The sequence below is a fragment of the Onychostoma macrolepis genome, chromosome 06 (genome assembly GCF_012432095.1).
Source record: "Onychostoma macrolepis isolate SWU-2019 chromosome 06, ASM1243209v1, whole genome shotgun sequence".
NCBI classification, from domain to species: Eukaryota; Metazoa; Chordata; class Actinopteri; order Cypriniformes; family Cyprinidae; genus Onychostoma; species Onychostoma macrolepis.
The window spans coordinates 17756931-17775757 of NC_081160.1; the positions used below are offsets into that span (position 1 = coordinate 17756931).

The following is an 18827-nucleotide window of genomic DNA, read 5'->3' on the forward strand; positions in this document are numbered from 1 at the left end:
GCTCACTAGTCACTCAGGAGAGACACACAGTGGATTTGACAGACACTACATTCTGGGCACTCGGTGCAATACTGCAGTTGTGCTAAAGAAAATTAAGTTTTGAAAATAATCCTTGTACACAACGATGTACACTCACATGAAGTATAAGACTTACAATATATTGTTTTACATGTAGAATTAATAATAACAATAAACGTTTTAATTAATTTAATTTAACCTAAATTATTATTATTATTATTATTATTAAATTACACGTTTTATTTTAATACTTTTTATTATTGTTGTTGTTATAGGCCTACTTCCATAAAAACTGTATTTTACCAACAATAATAATATGCATACAGCTGAATAAATAAAATGTATGCGTACACATACGTTGCAAATATAAATATACAGCATAGTTCATTTTAATTTTGTTGAGGTAATTTTGTCGTGGTTTGAGCTACTTGCGCGTTTCTGTAGGTCTATTTGGTTGGGTTTTTGCAGCGCGTTTCTTTATTTGTTTGTGTTGTGAAGAGTTTGTTTTGTATTTGGTTGTGTTGCAAGTATTTGCAGCACATGTGCTGTCAAACTGATGAAGATGTTTTCTTATTTTGCTGGTGCTTTTTCTGTTTGCATGTGTTTTCTGAAGTTGCAACACAGCCACCGTAATTATTATTATTAATAAGAATAAACATAAAGTAGCCTATACCAAAGCAACAATATCACACTATCAGATACAGTGCAACTACTGAGCCCAGGTTAACAGCATCTAGTGTAATAGTAAATACAGTATGACTCTTACTATAAATGGGCCTATTTAATGGTGAGAATAAAGATTGATAATCACCAATTTGTTCATGTAGTATTGTTTATGTACATTTTAGCGTCCTCCATTTAGGTATTATTTAAAGTTTCACTTTTTGAAAGTTTTATTTGGACTTTAGTACACCAATAGATTTGAAATGATCACAGTCATGAATTGTCTTTCTACTTTTATACTATGACTGTATACACAACCTCCCAGATCGTCATGCAAATAAGGCCCCGATGAAAGTACAACATATGCAAACAAGCATACACAGACCAGGTGCACCTATTCAGCTTCTTTTCCAAACATAATTAAATGTCAAGCATTCTTCTATTGGTGATGTGATAAACTGCATTTAAATATCAAAACCACTCTAAAAAATAATGTCAGCTTTTATGTAAGGACAGAAGACGGCAAGTAGATTGTTGTGAAATAGTCCTATATGTGCTGCCTACTTGTGGCTAGTCGTTTAGCCTGTGTGAAATCAGAATATCAGCTTGAAAACGTGATAGCGATTGGTTTATTCAAACACCTTCCACATTTGATTATGTTCAAAACAGCGTTTGTTTCCTGTCTAAAATGTAAAACTGCTACATGAAAATGTTCTCATCCTTGCTGACCACTACTTCCTCCTGCACAACGCATCCTCTTAGCACGCATATAAAGTGAGAAAGTTTTCATGTAGCCACTGTGTGTGCATTGACAGAAGAACTATGCAAGCCACTGACTTATCTATGCAGATCATTATATTTTTCCCTGTTTAAATATTTATTGTTGGCTTAAGATGTTTTCTCCACAGACTGATAACAGCTGCCCATGTGATTGAGGACACAGACATCTCAGTTCATAATGGGCCCATGCAGGGCTGTAAAAAAACAAAGGATGAATGTAGCACATCTATTTAGACACAGTGACTTCATTCAGAGAACTGCTTTTGTGTTCTGCTCTATTTATCAACTTAATAAATATAAATACCATTTACTTTTGAGTCATTCAGCCTTCAGAGTGGTGTATAACATGTGGAGCAATGAAAGTTCATGTGTACAATTAAGTTTGTATGTGTTTGTGCAAATGAGAAATATATGATTGCTAAACGTTTTCATAGTTCTACAACATTCTGTTTTATACTCATGTCAACAGTTAAACTTCATTGAATCTCTCCATGAATTGAAGACACAAAAACTAAAATTTCTTTGCAGAATTGAGCTCTTGCAAGTGATGCAAATGAACACTTCCCTAAACTATTTCCTTATACTGTTCAGTGACTGATTCATCTTGTGAGTTTCTGTATGTAATATATTTTTATGTATATATGTAAAGATAATCAACAAATAATGGAACTGTAAATCATAACAGTCCCCCAAAACCAGGAATGGAGGGAAAAAAGGTGAGTCCTGAGAACTGCCTCCCTGAGATCTGAATCTGGGGACAGAAAGCAGCTTGGAAAACATGACTAATAACCAAAGACTTTATTTTACTCATAAATCAAAAACGGCTGTTCTACAAATCCATTTTAAATTTTCCACTTTCAGAATGTGGAATTAGTAACTTTGTGTTCATTTTTTTCCCCTCAAAATTCTATGAATCATTGTCTGGAGTACAAATATATGAAATAACTAAACTAGTGGATTGTTACAATAGGCCAATAGTACGAAGGTTGAGAAATGTCAACCACAAGGATTCTAGACATACTAGTCAGTCAACATATATGTCTAAATTTTTTGGACAGAAATAGGTGATGAACAATAATGGCATGATGAATGGGAGTGATTCTAAGAATTTCAACAATGAAAGAACATTAAAGTATCCCCCCCCCCCCCCCCCACCCCCATATGTTTATATAATCTTGTTTGATCTATTTTTGAAGAAAAAACATTTTGAGTTACTACCTGTGTTGAGTTAACACTTCCTGTTACTACACAGTAAATGAAATAAAAGGTGTAAGGTATTGGTTAAAAACATTTGCTCTTCCTAATATTTAGTACAAATATACCTATAAAAGTAAAAATGAAGTATATGAAAGCAAAGTTGTTTGTTTTTATATTTTGATTTATTTTGAACTACAGAATGTTTACATTCCGAGGAACTAGATTATATAAACAACTGCAAAACACTAAACAATTACAAAAAACTAAAACAAGCAAGCAAGCAAACAAACAAACAAATATTATTTTGGATTGTTTTGTACTTTATATTACTAAAAGAGAATAATTTTACCCTGGTAAACTGGTAAACCCTGGTTTACTCCATATAGTTTCATTTAGACGTCAAAGTTCAAAATATTTTCTTCATCATATCATCATATCTGTTCATCATCATAACAAATCTTTTCTCTTTTGTCAACTTAACTGAGCTGATCAAATTATGTTCCAGGCTCAATTTTTCCTGCCAATGACATCAGTTTCAGTTTAATCTGTATTGGTTCTTTAAAGAGAATTTTCATTAGTTACCACTCACCAAATCAGCAATACATTTTAATTTGTTCTTTGCTGAAGCTGGATGAACTTGACAGAACGTGACAAGACAAAACATGGTATACTAGACTATAATCAAAAAGTATAACAATTTCAGGTAGCCAAATAGTTTTCAGCATAGACATAATAAATATAGTATTTATTATGTCTATGGTTTTCAGGACAAAGGTTACAGAAGATGTCTTAGTGCCTTAGAAAAATGTGAATAAACGTCACGTTATTGTTACTCCATTGTTCTTTATTGGCTACCTCATTGGTTACTTCATTAGCCTACTTTTTTGGCTTAACACTATTTTACACTTTTTTATTTACTTTCAAATATAATTTCACACTCTGTACGCTAGGGAAAACAATGTCCAAAATGCATAGTCTCTTGATGAATTATTTGAAAAGTAATGGGATAAGTGAAAGAATTTAATAGAAATATATAGATAATATAAGTTTAATTTGTTTTTGGAGTGTTTTTTTCTTATTTTTTCTCCTCTCCTTCCTCTCTATGAAGCTGCTGCCCATACTCCAATCAAGTAGGTGGCGGTAAATGCACCTTTAAGTTGGTTTGCCATCCGCCAATAAAATTAAAAGAAGAAGAAGTTTTACGCCTCAGTCTCATTTCATCCTCCATGCCGACTGGTGGCGCTGTTAAAAGCACCTCAACCACAGGCCACCATAATCCTCTCAAGACAAAGATGTCTGATTCGTTTCCTTTGTTGTGATAGTGAAAATACAAATCGTACGGTTCTTATTTGATATCCCCAATTTTAAAATAAAAAATCAAACAGTTGTCTTCTGTCAGTATTGACCAGCCGCAAAAATGAGTGGCGGAGTGTATGGCGGAGGTAAGTACGATTTTGGAGGGAGAATCAAATGAATGAGTGCGCCACGTTTATGAGCTCGCTAGCCATCAAACTAGCATGACTTGATTATTTCTTTTATTTAGTGAAAATGAGCTCAAAGTCCACGTTTAAGATGCTTTGTAGAATGAAGCATACAGTAGAATATTGAGCGCGCTGTTAATGAAAATAAAATATTAAGTGCGTAGTGGACTATTTACGCATTGTAACGGACTCTCATTTTTTATTACGAGAGTTTATAGATGCTGTGTGTGTGTGTTTTAGTTGTATCCTCATCTGTTTCTTTTTGGACATTTATTTGTCCTTCACAGATGAAGTTGGAGCTCTCGTCTTTGACATGGGCTCATATTCAGTGAGAGCTGGATATGCAGGAGAGGATTGTCCCAAGGTGTGAGCAGTTATATGAATCCATATTTTGGTGATAAAGCTGAAAAAAAGAGTGTTTTAAGCATAAAGTTGTTTTGTGGATTCTAGGCAGACTTTCCTACTGTGATTGGTGTAACTTTGGACCGGGAGGATGGCAGTACACCAATGGAGACCGATGGAGAGAAGGGAAAGCAGAGTGGCACCACCTACTACATCGACACCAACCAGCTCAGGGTCCCTAGAGAAAGCATGGAGGTCATGTCACCTCTCAAAAATGGAATGAGTAAGTTATTTTAAATGGGTCGAAAGTGATTTTCAAGTATCAAAACAATAAAAGTTTAATACAGCTTTAAATGTTTTTGTCATACATTAGAACTAATCTGTTATAAACTAAACTAACAGGAGTTCATATTGTAAAACCAGTATTATTAGATGTCCAGTAGAATCAGAATTATTTGTGCAGCCCATATGAAAACCAAGTTTTAGACACATTTTCCTTTTTTCTCTGAAGTTGAGGACTGGGACAGTTTCCAAGCCATTTTAGATCACACCTACAAAATGCACTTCAAATCAGAGCCCAGTCTGCATCCAGTCCTGATGTCAGAGGCCTCGGTATGTTGATTTTCGGACATAAATCCAATCTGCAGATTGGATCATACACTTGCCATCTGCTGGGATGCTTCAGCCGACTCCATGTGATCTTGTTTTGTTCATCTTGCAGTGGAACACACGAGCAAAGAGAGAGAAGCTGACTGAGTTAATGTTTGAGCATTACAACATTCCTGCTTTCTTCTTGTGTAAATCAGCCGTCCTGTCTGCGTATCCTTTATTTTAATTGGCTGCCTGAAGATTTGAAAATCCAAATCTTTATGAAAGGCAGTGTCTTGCATTTAGATCAGTGGTTTTGTAACCAGGGGGCCTTAAGATGACTTAAAATGATTTAAAATAAGCCAAAACAACAAGATTTTTCTTATATTAAATCATCCCCACAACACCTCTTTTTTTTTTTAAAGGATTCTCTTGATATATGAGGTATCCTAATTTTAATTTTTTTTATTTATTGTATGTTGGGACACACTTGAAAATTATTCATAATAAACAAATTGAAAATTATAGCCCTGGAAAAGACATGTAAATGAATAAAATCCATTGGATTTTTTTATAATGAATTTTTCTAGTTATGAGTTATTGAGACAGATTTCAACTAATTTAGAAATACTTGATAGGCTATAGAAAATAAATGAAATGTTAAATCCTTAACTCAGCGTTCCAGGTTTGCCAATGGACGGTCCACAGGTTTAGTGTTAGATAGTGGATCAACACACACAACTGCTATTCCTGTGCATGATGGTTATGTCCTGCAACAAGGTAATTCAAAACACTGGTGTTGTTTTTTTAATATTCATCAAATATAAACTGAGTGATTTAATATACTGTTGTAGATATTGTAATGCTGAAGTTGAATTGTGCACGATATACATTATATACATTAATGTACATTATGTATATTTTATCTATGATTAATAAGGTAATGTAAAATATATTATGTATGTTGCTGATATCTCTATAATGTATGTTTTATGATCTTCCAGGCATCGTAAAGTCTCCTCTTGCTGGTGACTTCATGAGTATGCAATGTAGAGAACTGTTTCAAGAGTTAGGTGTTGAAATAGTGCCTCCGTACATGATTGCATCAAAGGTGAGGACTACTCAAGTTCATTCTTTTCAGTCATTATCATCTATGTTTGGAGGTTGGGATGCTCATTACATTTTTGAGGTGATGGGGAGTAGATAAAATGTTCAATGAAAAATTAATGTCAGTGTTTTGTCATGAAAGGATTCAGTTCGTGAAGGATCTCCAGCCAGTTGGAAGAAGAAAGAGAAACTACCTCAAGTTACCCGTTCATGGCATAACTATATGTGTAATGTAAGTGATCAAAACTAGAAGTGAACTTATATCATGTGTTATGTAATGACTGTTGCTCCCTGTCTTTTCAGACTGTCATACAAGATTTCCAGGCCTCTGTGCTGCAGGTGTCAGATTCACCCTATGATGAACAGTAAGTTCAATTACTTTTCATACACCACCACCGTTCAAAAGTTTTGGGTCAGTGAGTTTTCAAATAAATGAAATCAATACTTTTATTCAGCATGTGCACAGTAAATTCATCAAAAGGGTGTCCGCAGGTCCTTAAAAAGTCTTAAAATGTCTTAAATTCAGATTTGATGGGTCTTAAATTTTTGGTCACATTACTGATAAAACATCTTCGGTCTGTTGTCAGTCTGTTTTTTTTCTTGCCCCACGGTAGTTACTGTGTCATCAGACAGAATTGCAGCAGCAGAATACAGGCCGAACTAAGTTACATTGTTTATATAATATTTTCAATAATAATAAAGGTCGAGCTACAGCAAGCTGACCAGCCTTCCGATTAAAAGGAAACGCGTGAATGATTCTTCTGATTTTATTACATTCAGCATAAACAGTGATTGATTATGGATAGTGGTATCTCTTTGCGAGACTTCAAAACAAACGAGCATAACAGCACACATAAAGAAACTCAGAAGAAGCACGCTGAGGTAAAAATGAAAAATGCTTAGTTTATTCATAACATTATATAGTTAATGCTAAGTATACCATGGCAAGGGAGCTCTTTTGCGGAATATTCTTATGATTGCAAATTATTTTAGTTCAATAAACAAGTAGGCTGGTTAAGTACTTATATTTTAGACACAATATTTACTGTTTTGTCCTATTTCACCAACGAGAATAGTTCCAAACAAACATCACAGAAGAAGTATTGCACAATCTCCAAGCTACACTTGGTGGTGTTTTGTTACTGAATGATTCAGCGTTTTGAACGAATCGGTTGAATGACTCAATGACTCGCCTATTAGGTGATTTACCACCACCTACTGGTGGTTGAGTATGTTAACGTATGCATCCCCCAACATTTTGTATATTCATAAATGTTTTTACAACATTAATCTCATAACATTATTTATTGCAGTTGTAATTTTGCAGTGTAAATTATTTATTCTAACTGGTAACGGCCCTATAGTGTATATTGAATTTATTGATAAATTGTAATAATTTGACATGAAAAATTATACATACATTTAAAAAGGTTAAAATAGGCCTTTGTAAAGGTAAATAAAAATATGTAGGTTTAAGTATGTAAAAACTGATAGAACACTGATGAAAATATTGCTTCAGAATAAACTGTTTACACCACCAAAAATCTTGGTGATGCAGTACTTTTGTGGGAATATTTTGTATGAAATATTGTCTGCTGATATGAAAAGTTCACTGTATCTCGTAATAACAAATAGCATTTTTGACTAGTGATATTTTGTTTTCTTTTTACATTAAACACAAATATTACATATGTATAATGTATATTTCTATTACAGGTTTAGGTCTTAAATTTCATATAAGGTGGTATTAAAAAGTCTTAGATTTAACTTGTTCATATCTGTAGAAACCCTGTTTTTTGCGTCATTTATTTTTTTATTCAGATTCAACATTGGGTAAACAATTAGATTTCAAATGTTGTGTGTGTCATACATTCATGTTTACCATAAACCAGAGAGTAGTATTCATCAGATTATTCACATAGAGAAGAACAATGTACATAGGGAGTGATCTTTCTATACATTATAAACATTAGCTTGTGAAAGTAAAATAAGTCCTGTGGGGTGTTTCATGGTTAACCCATTTTTTTTTTTTTACATTTTAATGTGAATTGTTCTAGTTCCTGGTTAACAAATGCTGTTACCTTTCCGTTTTGTAAATGTTTGTTGTAATTTCCATCCATGTATTTATAGTTGGACTTTCCTGTGACAAACCAAACCATTTCCTGGTGAGAGTCTTTTTAGTAACCACCTACATTATATTTATGAATTATGTATTTTTCCTCAATCTTGCGGTAGATGTATATAGGTTTTACTTTCTAGGCGTAATACACATTTAAAAATATCTTGGAAAGCATTGTGTATCTCTCTCCAAAAATCTAAGATAGCTGGACAGTCCCCAAAAATATTTTGGTTCTCACAATTTTTCCAGCAAACTGCAGTGTTACTAACATAGTGAGATTTCTGAGAGAGTGTAACAAAATATCTTAGCAGATTTTTCCAGCCTTCAATTTCCATTTCTGTGAACTGGTGCACTTCCATTGATTCCTTCACATCATTTCCCATTCTTCCTCAGATATAGTAATCCCTCCTTCCTTCTCTAATTTTGTTTTAAGATAACAGGTTGAATGTGTTTTCAGAATTACCAATTTTTATACATGCATGAGAATTCTACTATTAATATTTAAGTTATGGGCATTTCTAAGCAAATCTATTACACGTTTTGTATTATTCATCTTCATATTCACAATCTTGTATCTGTAGGTTACCAATAGAAGTCCCATGTTTCAAACCTGAGTAGCAAATCTCCTTTTAATGTTTTATATAGAACTGTTATTCCTTAAGCTGTCCAGTCCCTAAATCAAGTATCTAATCTATTTGTTATAAAATCTGACATGCACACCATTTGAGAAGCACTAGATTTCCTTCTGATTTATATTCTGTTATAATAGTTTTCCGAATTTCCATATTTTGCTCATGGTTTATCAGTAGTATTTATATAATATTGTAAGTTGCTATCAGCTAGGATTGCCTGTATGGGAGTTAAGGATATTTTCTTATATATTTTCTTCAGTGTTTTTCCACTGGGCCTCTTAAAACAGAGGTTTAAGGTTTTAAGATGAACCCTTGGTCTTTTACCTGGCCATATATACCTTGATGACATCTTTTCCCATTCATCAAGTTGATTTTGGTTAATCGCTATCTGTATGGTCTGAAATAGAAATAACACTCTGGGCAACATGTTAATTATAAAGGATTCAATCCTTGAACTGAAAATGAAGTAAGGAATTAAGTTCCATCTTGCTGTGTCTTTCTTTCTTTCTTTCTTTTTATTTGTTGGAAAATAGGTGCATTTTGGTATAATGATGCATCCCTTGCCATTCCATTTTCTTCTGGTGGACTATAGTTATATGAAAGCAACTGGGTTTTACCTATATTCATTTTATATCCTGACAGTTTTCTGAATTGTTCTAATGATTGCATTAATTGAGGTAAAGAATATGTAGGTTCCCATGGGTACATCAAAATATTGTCCGCATAAGTTCATTTATTTTGTTTTCTCTCATTTTAATCCCCTTAATATCCTCATTTTGTGTAATGTGTTGAGAGAGGTGTTCCAAATACAATTCCAAGTTCAAGTACAAAGAGTAACTTGACCATGTACAGCCCAGTCTTGAGCCTTTTTCCAAAGTAAAACTATTTTTTTCAGCATCCATGCTCATCATTAGTGCTTTATTTTTTTTGTTTGTATATGATTTATTTAGGGCCCAAGGTTATGCAAGTAATATAATTGAAGTAAGTTCATTTTAAATGCCTTGTACCACTCTGCCATGTATGTTGGTTTACACAAAAATATAAAGCAGCATAACTGTTCTTGAGCGCAGTATCCATGTATTAGAATGATTTCTGAGGATCATGTGTGACTGGAGTACTGGCTGCTGAAAATTTAGCTGCCATCACAGGAATGAATTGTCTATTAACGTATATTAGGACAGAAAAATATTCTGAATTTTAACAGTGTTTCACAATATTGTTGATTTTACTGTATTTTTGATCAAATAAATAAAGGCTTAGTGAGGAGAAGAGACTTGAAGAGAAGTTGTACTGACCCTAAACTTTTGAACGGTAGTTATATAACATTTTAAGTTTATATATCATAGTTAACTTTATCAGTTGAGCTTTTAGGTATGTGCAATGCTTATGATCTTAATGGAAAAAGAAAAATGCCACATTGTCACAATTTGTCTTATACAGAGTAGCTGCCCAGATGCCCACTGTTCATTATGAGCTGCCTAATGGGTACAACTGTGATTTCGGAGCTGAAAGACTTAAGATCCCAGAGGGTCTTTTTGACCCGTCAAACGCTAAGGCAAGAAATATCCTTCTTACATTGGCCAAGTCATGTTTTCATATTGTTATTTTTTCTTACGGCAACTTAACATGTTCACAGGGTCTGTCAGGGAACACCATGCTGGGAGTCGGCCATGTTGTGACCACCAGCGTTGGCATGTGTGACATAGACATTCGACCAGTAAGATTTTAAAACTCTGCTGTACATCTACATGTCCTGTGTCTTTGATGCCAATACAGGTGACATTATGCTTCCCATATATATATATATATATATTTTTTTTTTTTTTAACAGGGTCTGTATGGCAGTGTGGTAGTTACAGGAGGAAACACTCTCATCCAAGGCTTTACAGACAGACTTAACAGAGAGCTCTCGCAGAAGACGCCACCAGTAAGTGGCACATTTTGGTTTGCTTTATATTGATTTGCTACGCTACTTTTTTTAATGATAACATAGATTGTTCTGTGTCTTTTGTGCAGAGTATGCGTTTGAAATTGATAGCCAACAACACAACTGTGGAGCGCAGATTTAGCGCCTGGATTGGGGGCTCTATCCTTGCATCTCTGGTAAGTAGTATTCAGTAGGGCTCTCACGGGATCAGATTTTAACTGCACGATTGTTTATTATTAGATGTAGCCTTTAGTATTAGCACAGTATCAATATTTAGTTTTTTTAATATCACTGTCAATATGTTCACCTCCTGATTTAAGTCTAACAACACGATACATTAATTATGACTCTGTGGTGTTACTTTTAGGGAACTTTCCAGCAAATGTGGATTTCAAAGCAGGAGTATGAAGAAGGTGGGAAACAGTGTGTTGACAGGAAGTGCCCTTAACCAGTTCCATCAACACCTGGTTGCCTTCAGAGGGAGAAGAAAGAAAAAAATAAAACAACACAACACCACCTAGTAGAAAAAGCCTTCTTAGTGGACTCAGGAACTAACAAGGACACTTACTGTTATTTTTAGTGCAAACAAACCATATTTTAAACAGTTTGACATGGTTGTACTTTTTTCTACTCTTCAACACAATATTTTCATATATCCACTGACAAAAATGTTTCTGACCACCTGAATAATTTTAAATACCAGTGACAAGGTTATGTCTTTTGGAACATGGGAATTATATCCCTCAAATGTATCAGTGCTCAGAACAGTTGAAAGAGTTTTTTTAATTTACACCACTTTGCCATTTCCTAGAAAATGCACTGCAGGAAACCAAATGTTTATGCTTTTAACAATTAATGGGCTTTTTTGGGAATAAATTTCTTTTTTTTTTTTGTTAAACTGGTCTAAATTTCTCTCATATTACTTAAAAGAGATAAAATTGTCAGTGTAGTGATTGTGCACATTTGTATTTAAACTTTTGTTCTAATAATTAGTACATTTCAACTTGTCTATTCAGACAGTTATTAAAGTTATTCAAAAGAGAGAATGATTTGTAATAATAATTTACGCATTCAGACATGAAATGTAAAAATGACTAGGTAAATACATACAAAACAGTCTCAGTTACAGGTTTGAATTTATTATTTGACTGTACAACATATTTTGAATCTCCAAAACGTCTGGAGAAATGGAAAAAAAAATGACGTGATGAAAAGACAATATTAAATGCGAAAAGTCTTGTCAGTGGTTTTATGCATGTGCAGTCTTCTTTGAAAACATTGCTGCAAGCCTCTTTTGGTTTCTCGTTTCTCTTTTTTCTCTCCGTATCTTACTCCTCAGGTATTTTTCAAGGCTCAACCTAAAATACAGAACAGCAGAGTTAAACATTACTGTCATTTACATAATGTAATAACATTTATTAGTGTCAACATCTATGTAAATAACTATTTTAAGGAGACCCATGATGGAAAAAAATACATTTCAAATCTTTTGTGTTCACGTGACGCTTTGCAGTTGCTTGCAAAGAATGCAAAACTTTTGCATTCTTATCTAAAATATAATTCCATAAAATACATTTTTCAGTTACAATTGTTGTTACGCTGATGGGGAAAAATTTTAAAATCTGAGGCTTGCCTTGTGTAAGGGGCAACATGTGATGGTTCAAAGAATTGCCGCCTTTTGTATCTGGAATTCAGGTACCAGGGGATTGGATGTTCCTTGAAACGGTACCTGATGAACAAACGTGCTTGTAATAAGTTACATTACACAAACATGAAATAGATGTGCATAGGAGAACAATCTGCAAAACGTTTACTCATCTGACTTGCTTACCAGAAGGTTTTGCCAAAAACATTTCTGCGCCATTCGCCCGGTCTACCTCGCTCTTGTCCCATCTGTAGTAAACGCAGAGCATCCTCACGTTCTGTCACAACTGTGTCAAGACGCTTTATTGACCTTTCAACCTATTAGAAGAATTCAGAGTGGAATATTGGTTAATCCATGTACACTTGACAAATTGAAGAGAACAGGCGCAGATTCACCCTGTGTTTAAACTTTAGGACCCATAGCTGCTTCTGGCTGTCATTTCCTTAAAGAGAATCATGAGACCAAGAATACAGCAGATAAAACTTGGCAGGCTGTGCCAATATGTCCCTTCAGAACAGTGGTTATGAAAAACATTTGATCAAATAGATTTGATCATTCAATAATTTAAAACAACTGTTTTCTATTATACTTTAAAATATCATTTATTCCTGTGATGGCAAATCTAAATCCACAGCAGCTATTACTCCAGTCTTCAGTGTCATATGATCTTTCAGAAATCATTCTAATATGCTGACTTTGTGTTTAAGAAACATTTCTTATTATCAGTGTTGAAAAAAGTTGTGCTAGTTAATTTATGAAAGCCATGATATGTGACCCTGGACAACAAAACCAGTCATAAGTGTCAATTTTTTGGAAATTGAGATTTATACATCATCTGAAATGAATCAGAATAAATAAGCTTTCCATTGATGTATGGTTTGTTAGGATCAGACAATATTTGGCTGAGATACAACTATTTGAAAATCTGGAATCTGAGGGTGCAAATAAATAAAATACTGAGAAAATCGCCTTTAAAGTTGTCCAAATTAAGTCTTTATATTACTAATCAAAAATTAAGTTTTGATATATTTACAGTAGGAAACTTACAAAATATCTTCATGGAACATGGTCTTTATTTAATATCCTTTTAAGCGGTATACCAAAGTACTGTATGGTTATTGTACCATAGTAACACCACAGTCATTTTTTCAAGGTTATATCATTTCATCAAAGGAAACTAAATTCAATTCAATTCGATACCTTTTTGAGGCGCTCTGGACTGGGCATAGGAAGGCGCTGTCGTTTTGCCTCCTGTTCTAAAGTGAGTAACACGTTCTTTTCCTTCAAAAGAACATACCTGCAAAATACAAATAGTATTTTAATATTTACTGAATTTTAACTTTGAAAGTCTTCAAACTAAAACTACTCAATTACCAAAGTTTGTGTAAGTCTTCATTACTTTTCACTCTAAGCTGTTTGGCAGTCCATGGAGCACCTTTGAGGTTACAAAAAAATCATCATTATCAACACAATATATTATCAAGAGTGAGATGGTAGATAAATATGACTGGATCTCAAAACCTAGTAGGCTTCTTATCTTGACAGAATATTTGGGCACTGGATATAATGCTGTCTAGATAGGGAGCTCACTTGTATTGAGACAAAGACAACAGCTTATAGTAACAGGAAAAAAAAGAAAAGAATAATTTTTAGGTGAAATGGTATGTAATATTGCTGGTACCTGATTTAACCGTTTGTTCACCCCAGTTCTCTGGCAGGTCAAAGAATTCATCCAGTCCTCTTCTGACACAGGATGTGTGGAGTGCTCGGTAATTCATGGAGCTTCTGAACCACCACGAGTCATACATTTGTCTAAATTCCGACAGATATGAAAAAAGTTCACATTAATTGGTGATATATTAAATCATGCTTCGTTCATTCTGGTTAAGACACTATCATGATGCACTGAAATTTAAGCCCGACATATAATCAAGAAAAAGATACCTTCGTTGACACGAATGAAATTTGGAGAACGCTTGAGTCGCATATTGAGTCTGTGTGTGTGAAGAGACAGTAACAACACGCTGAAATTGTCTGCAGACAGCGGCAGTCAGGCGGCTCGTTAAGGCCGCAGCCATCTTGACAATGTCAAACGAAACGACGAACGGAAGCATGCAGCGCCACCTGCCGGACAGTAGTATTAACAACAACACATTTCTCCACGTTAAAAGTTCCAACGTGTTTTTTTTCCACGTTCAGCACCACAGCATACATCAATATAAACAAACAATAAAAGGTTACCCTACAAATTCAGCTATTTAAAATAGCATAAAATTGAGACGTATCGAGTGTTGATTGTTATTAAACGAGCATATTTTTCTTTTGGTTATAAGATCATATAAAATATCTAAATGTATAGGTTTTATTGTTGTAGAATTTTAGACCCAGAATTTCAGCCAATTAATATTATAAGCACTATTATTAATATTGTAACCATAAGGAATAATAATAAGAGTAGTTCAGCAAACTGAAGTGTAAATTACTCAATGTGAATAATATACCAGGCATTCATAAATTTCTCTGTTCTCATTTTAACATTTTATTCATTTAAATGGTCTACTTTCCTATATTCTATTTAATTTAATTTAATTTAATTTAATTTTTTATCGCTTTGTTTTGTTTTGTTTTGAGGGCCATCTTTGAGCGCCATCTACGAACCTTTATTTTGCCCTAAGTATGAATGGACAACACGGCTTCACTCTGCTTTAGATGAGCCAATCAGTGAAGGCCTTGTTCACGCACTGCATCAACAGTCATGGTGGGCATGAGCATTCTGCGGACGGCGGCTGCATTTACAGCCCGGTTAAACCCGCTGAAACGAACATGTCAATCTTCAAATCTGCTCTCCAGGACTGTTGCACGTTCAGAACAAGGTAAATAATATTTATTGTTACTAAACACAGCGATATGACCGTTGAGAAGGATTATTTTTAGCAGTGACCTTGCTTTGCTTGCTTAGCATGTCAAGTGTAACAACTGGCCTCTACAACCATCCCCTCTGTAACCTTCCTATAGCTATCGCATAACTTACAGCTGTTCAGCTATGTATATACGTAAATATACTGTTTTTACATAGTCATATTGTAACAATTTCTGATTAAAAATATTTCTTGAGTTTCCTGCCCGTTGTGCTTGTAAGTGTTGATGTGCAAGCAGTTCATTTACCAAGTTAGTCAAACACAGTATTTTGGCCCTCATTGTATATGTAACAGTTTTACTTCCACTTCAGACTTATCAGTTGGATTTGCAGCTGTAGCTGTGTGTTACTATTGCTTCAGATTAGTTTTGTATTATATTTGACTTCCTGTTGAATAAAAAGGGTGTTTTGCAGACAGTAATGCTGTGGCAATGTGTGTTGACTTGCTGACCTTTTTTTTGCTATTTGTTTTAAAAACCTATTTTAACCTTGTTTTTTTTACAGTTGTTGTCCGTCATGGGAGCCATGGGAAAAGGATGTTTATCATCAAGCCCACTGACTTCTATGACAGAAGATTTCTTCACCTGCTGGTAAAACTTGCTATAAATACTTTGCTTCAGTTGCATATTATTTATAATACTTATTCAAATAATAATTCGAAATATTTTTCCAATCTTTCTCTCCTCTCTTGCTTTGTTACACCAGAAATATTACATTCTTCTCACTGGCATCCCTGTGGCAGCTCTTGTGACGTTTGTTAATATATTCATAGGTAAATTTCTCATGTAACTGGCAGTTTTTCTTCCTGTAGTTTCTGTACCTGCCATAATAACTTGAATAATGTCAGTAACATCTGCAATTCACTAAACAGGAGAATCTGAGTTAGCGGAGATACCTGAAGGTTACGAACCAGAGCACTGGGAGTACTACAAGGTATTCTAAAATTTAACTGCATAAAAAACATCAAATACACCTTATATGCCAGTAAGAATTGCACATTGTAATTGTAATTTTTTTTTATTGTGTCGCTGCTGTCATAAATGCTTCTGGTCTTTCCTTTCATTGGTTGTCTTCATTATATCTCAGCATCCCATCACCCGTTGGATTGCTCGTACCTTTTATGACAGCCCAGTGAAGGACTATGAGAAAATGATGGCACTTGTCCAAATGGAGACCGAGAAGGCTGAGATGAGGTAAGCTGTCTTTATATGATTCAGCTAATTGGGATCAATGAGAAAATGCACACGTGTACGTTTTATTGACATATAGGCCTATATATATATATATATATTTTAAGAATTAGATTTTTATTTTCCTAAATACTCTGAAACACTTTACATTAAGGTATCATTTTGTTAACATTAGTTAAAGGAATAGTTAATCCAAAAATTTGCTGGAAATGCACTCATCCTCAGGCAGTCCAAGATGTAGATGAGTTTGTTTGTTCATCAGAACAGATTTGGAAACATTTAGCATTACATGACTTGCTCACCAGTGGATCCTCTGCAGTGAATGGGATGCCATCAGAATGAGAGTCCAAACAGTTGCTAAAAACTTCACAATAATCCACAAGTAATTAACTTGACTTAATTTCATCAATAAATGTATTGTGAAGTGAAAAGATGTGTTTTTGTAATAAACAAAACCATCATTAAGATGTTTTTTACTTCAAACTGCTGCTTCCTGCTAAAAGCAAATACTCTATCCATAATATTGCTTTCTCTAGTGAAAATGTAATTTAATCTGAATCAGGAGAGACATATGCACAGATCAAGCACAAAAAATCAGTCCAAAACAGTTCTAAAATATGCTGATGGGTCTTGATTTGAGAGGACGACAGGCGATGGACTTTTTCACTGGAGGAGGCTTCATTATGGAATATGGACTGATATTTTGGCCTGAAGGAACGGTTTAAAGTTAAATCGCATTAATGATGGATTTGTTCATACTATCTAATGGACCTGAGCTAACATGAACTAACTATGAACGGTTGTGTTTATAATACCTAACTAAAGATTATACTGTAACAAATGTTTTGGGCATTGTTAGTGAACTTTAATAAATGCATTAAGAAATGTTAAAGGGATAGTTCTCCCAAAAATGCTCACCCTCAAATTTGATCTAAACCTGTATGAATTTCGTTTTGCTGCTGAACATTGTTGAAGAATATTTGTAACCAAAGTCTTGATGGTACCTATTGATTTCCATATAATAAAAAATTAGGGAAATGGTTTGGTTAATTCTTCTTTTGTTTTCAGAAGAAGAAAGAAATTCATACAGGTTTGGAACAACTTTAGGATGAGTAAAAGATAGAAATTTCATTTTGGAACTGTCCCTTTAACTAACGGGGCCTTACTTATTACCAAATATTTTAATTTGTAATATAAGAATAGGTGGAACTTGTATGTGTCCTTAATTATTTTGATTAAATTAGAATCAAAGTTTGAAGGTCTAGAGCAGGGGTGGCGAACGTCGGTCCTGGGGAGCCGCAGCCCTGCAGAGTTCAGCTCCAACCCAAAACTCACCTGCATGTAGCTTTCTAGTAACCCTTCAGACCTTGATTTAGCTTGTTCAGGTGTTTGATTAGGGTTGAAGCAAAACTCTGCAGGGCTGCGGCTCGCCACCCCTGGTCTAGAGGTTTAGATTATCTAGTTTAACATTCTGTATTGACCTTTCAAAATTCTGCTCACTAAAGCATTCCGCACCATATGTAAGTTCATTTCAAGTGTGAGGTGCCTTCAAGTAAAGAAATATCACAATGTCATTAATAAATCATGTACTAAAAGATTAGAAGAAAATAGCAAAAACTTCTGTAGGGTAAAAAAAAAAATGAAGGAATTGTCAAACCTTGGGATGCAATTTAATGTCAGTACCACAACAACGAAGGCACTTTGTTGTGTAGACTGGTCACAGATATGTATCTTGTTTTTATGTAGCCTAATTTGTCATCTCTAATTTATTATCCTCTATTTTTCTTGTAGACAATTACAACTTGACGTCCGCCGACACATGAGAGAAAAGGGAGATGGACCCTGGTTCCAGATTCAGACACTTGATAAGAATCTCATCGACCACAGCCCCAAGTCATCCCCTGATAACTAGGAGTGGTCATGCATACCTGTCCAAAATATTCAGCCATTATACAATGTATAATGTATTGTTATAAATGGAAAAATATCATGTTTCGTTTTCCTTTTTTTTTGCCTCTGGCACCAATAAACTAATGATTATAAATAAGTTACTGATCTTGTGTATTCGATTGAGTGTTGCTTGAAGAATTTACCCAGAAATTAAAATGTCATCATTCACTGATTTCAGGCTGTTCATTGCACAAATATATTGTATGGCTTCAGAAGATTTGGAATACAGCACGTACTGACTGCTTTAATGTTGCTTTTATGTTTATAGAAG

The 18827-nt window shown here is 34.3% G+C and overlaps 3 protein-coding genes across 3 annotated transcripts; 2 read left to right on the forward strand and 1 right to left on the reverse strand.

Moving 5' to 3' along the window:
• The first annotated feature begins 3893 nt into the window (after window positions 1–3893).
• Window positions 3894–11980, forward strand: actl6a (actin-like 6A). Its single transcript, XM_058779791.1, has 14 exons — window positions 3894–4100; window positions 4427–4503; window positions 4590–4764; window positions 4993–5093; window positions 5203–5300; window positions 5755–5849; window positions 6074–6180; window positions 6319–6408; window positions 6480–6541; window positions 10368–10482; window positions 10564–10644; window positions 10759–10854; window positions 10944–11030; window positions 11222–11980. The coding sequence occupies exons 1-14, from the start codon at window positions 4076–4078 to the stop codon at window positions 11300–11302; spliced, it is 1290 nt and encodes a 429-aa protein (XP_058635774.1). The 5' UTR covers window positions 3894–4075; the 3' UTR covers window positions 11303–11980.
• mrpl47 (mitochondrial ribosomal protein L47) lies at window positions 11972–14622 on the reverse strand. Its single transcript, XM_058779792.1, has 7 exons — window positions 14444–14622; window positions 14181–14311; window positions 13874–13934; window positions 13700–13796; window positions 12686–12816; window positions 12488–12583; window positions 11972–12212 (listed from the first exon to the last, which is right to left on the reverse strand). The coding sequence occupies exons 1-7, from the start codon at window positions 14611–14613 to the stop codon at window positions 12104–12106; spliced, it is 795 nt and encodes a 264-aa protein (XP_058635775.1). The 5' UTR covers window positions 14614–14622; the 3' UTR covers window positions 11972–12103.
• Window positions 14623–15197: 575 nt separating this feature from the next.
• ndufb5 (NADH:ubiquinone oxidoreductase subunit B5) lies at window positions 15198–18653 on the forward strand. The gene is made up of 6 exons (XM_058779260.1): window positions 15198–15372; window positions 15921–16006; window positions 16122–16188; window positions 16288–16349; window positions 16503–16609; window positions 18398–18653. The coding sequence occupies exons 1-6, from the start codon at window positions 15255–15257 to the stop codon at window positions 18516–18518; spliced, it is 561 nt and encodes a 186-aa protein (XP_058635243.1). The 5' UTR covers window positions 15198–15254; the 3' UTR covers window positions 18519–18653.
• The last annotated feature ends 174 nt before the right edge of the window (window positions 18654–18827 follow it).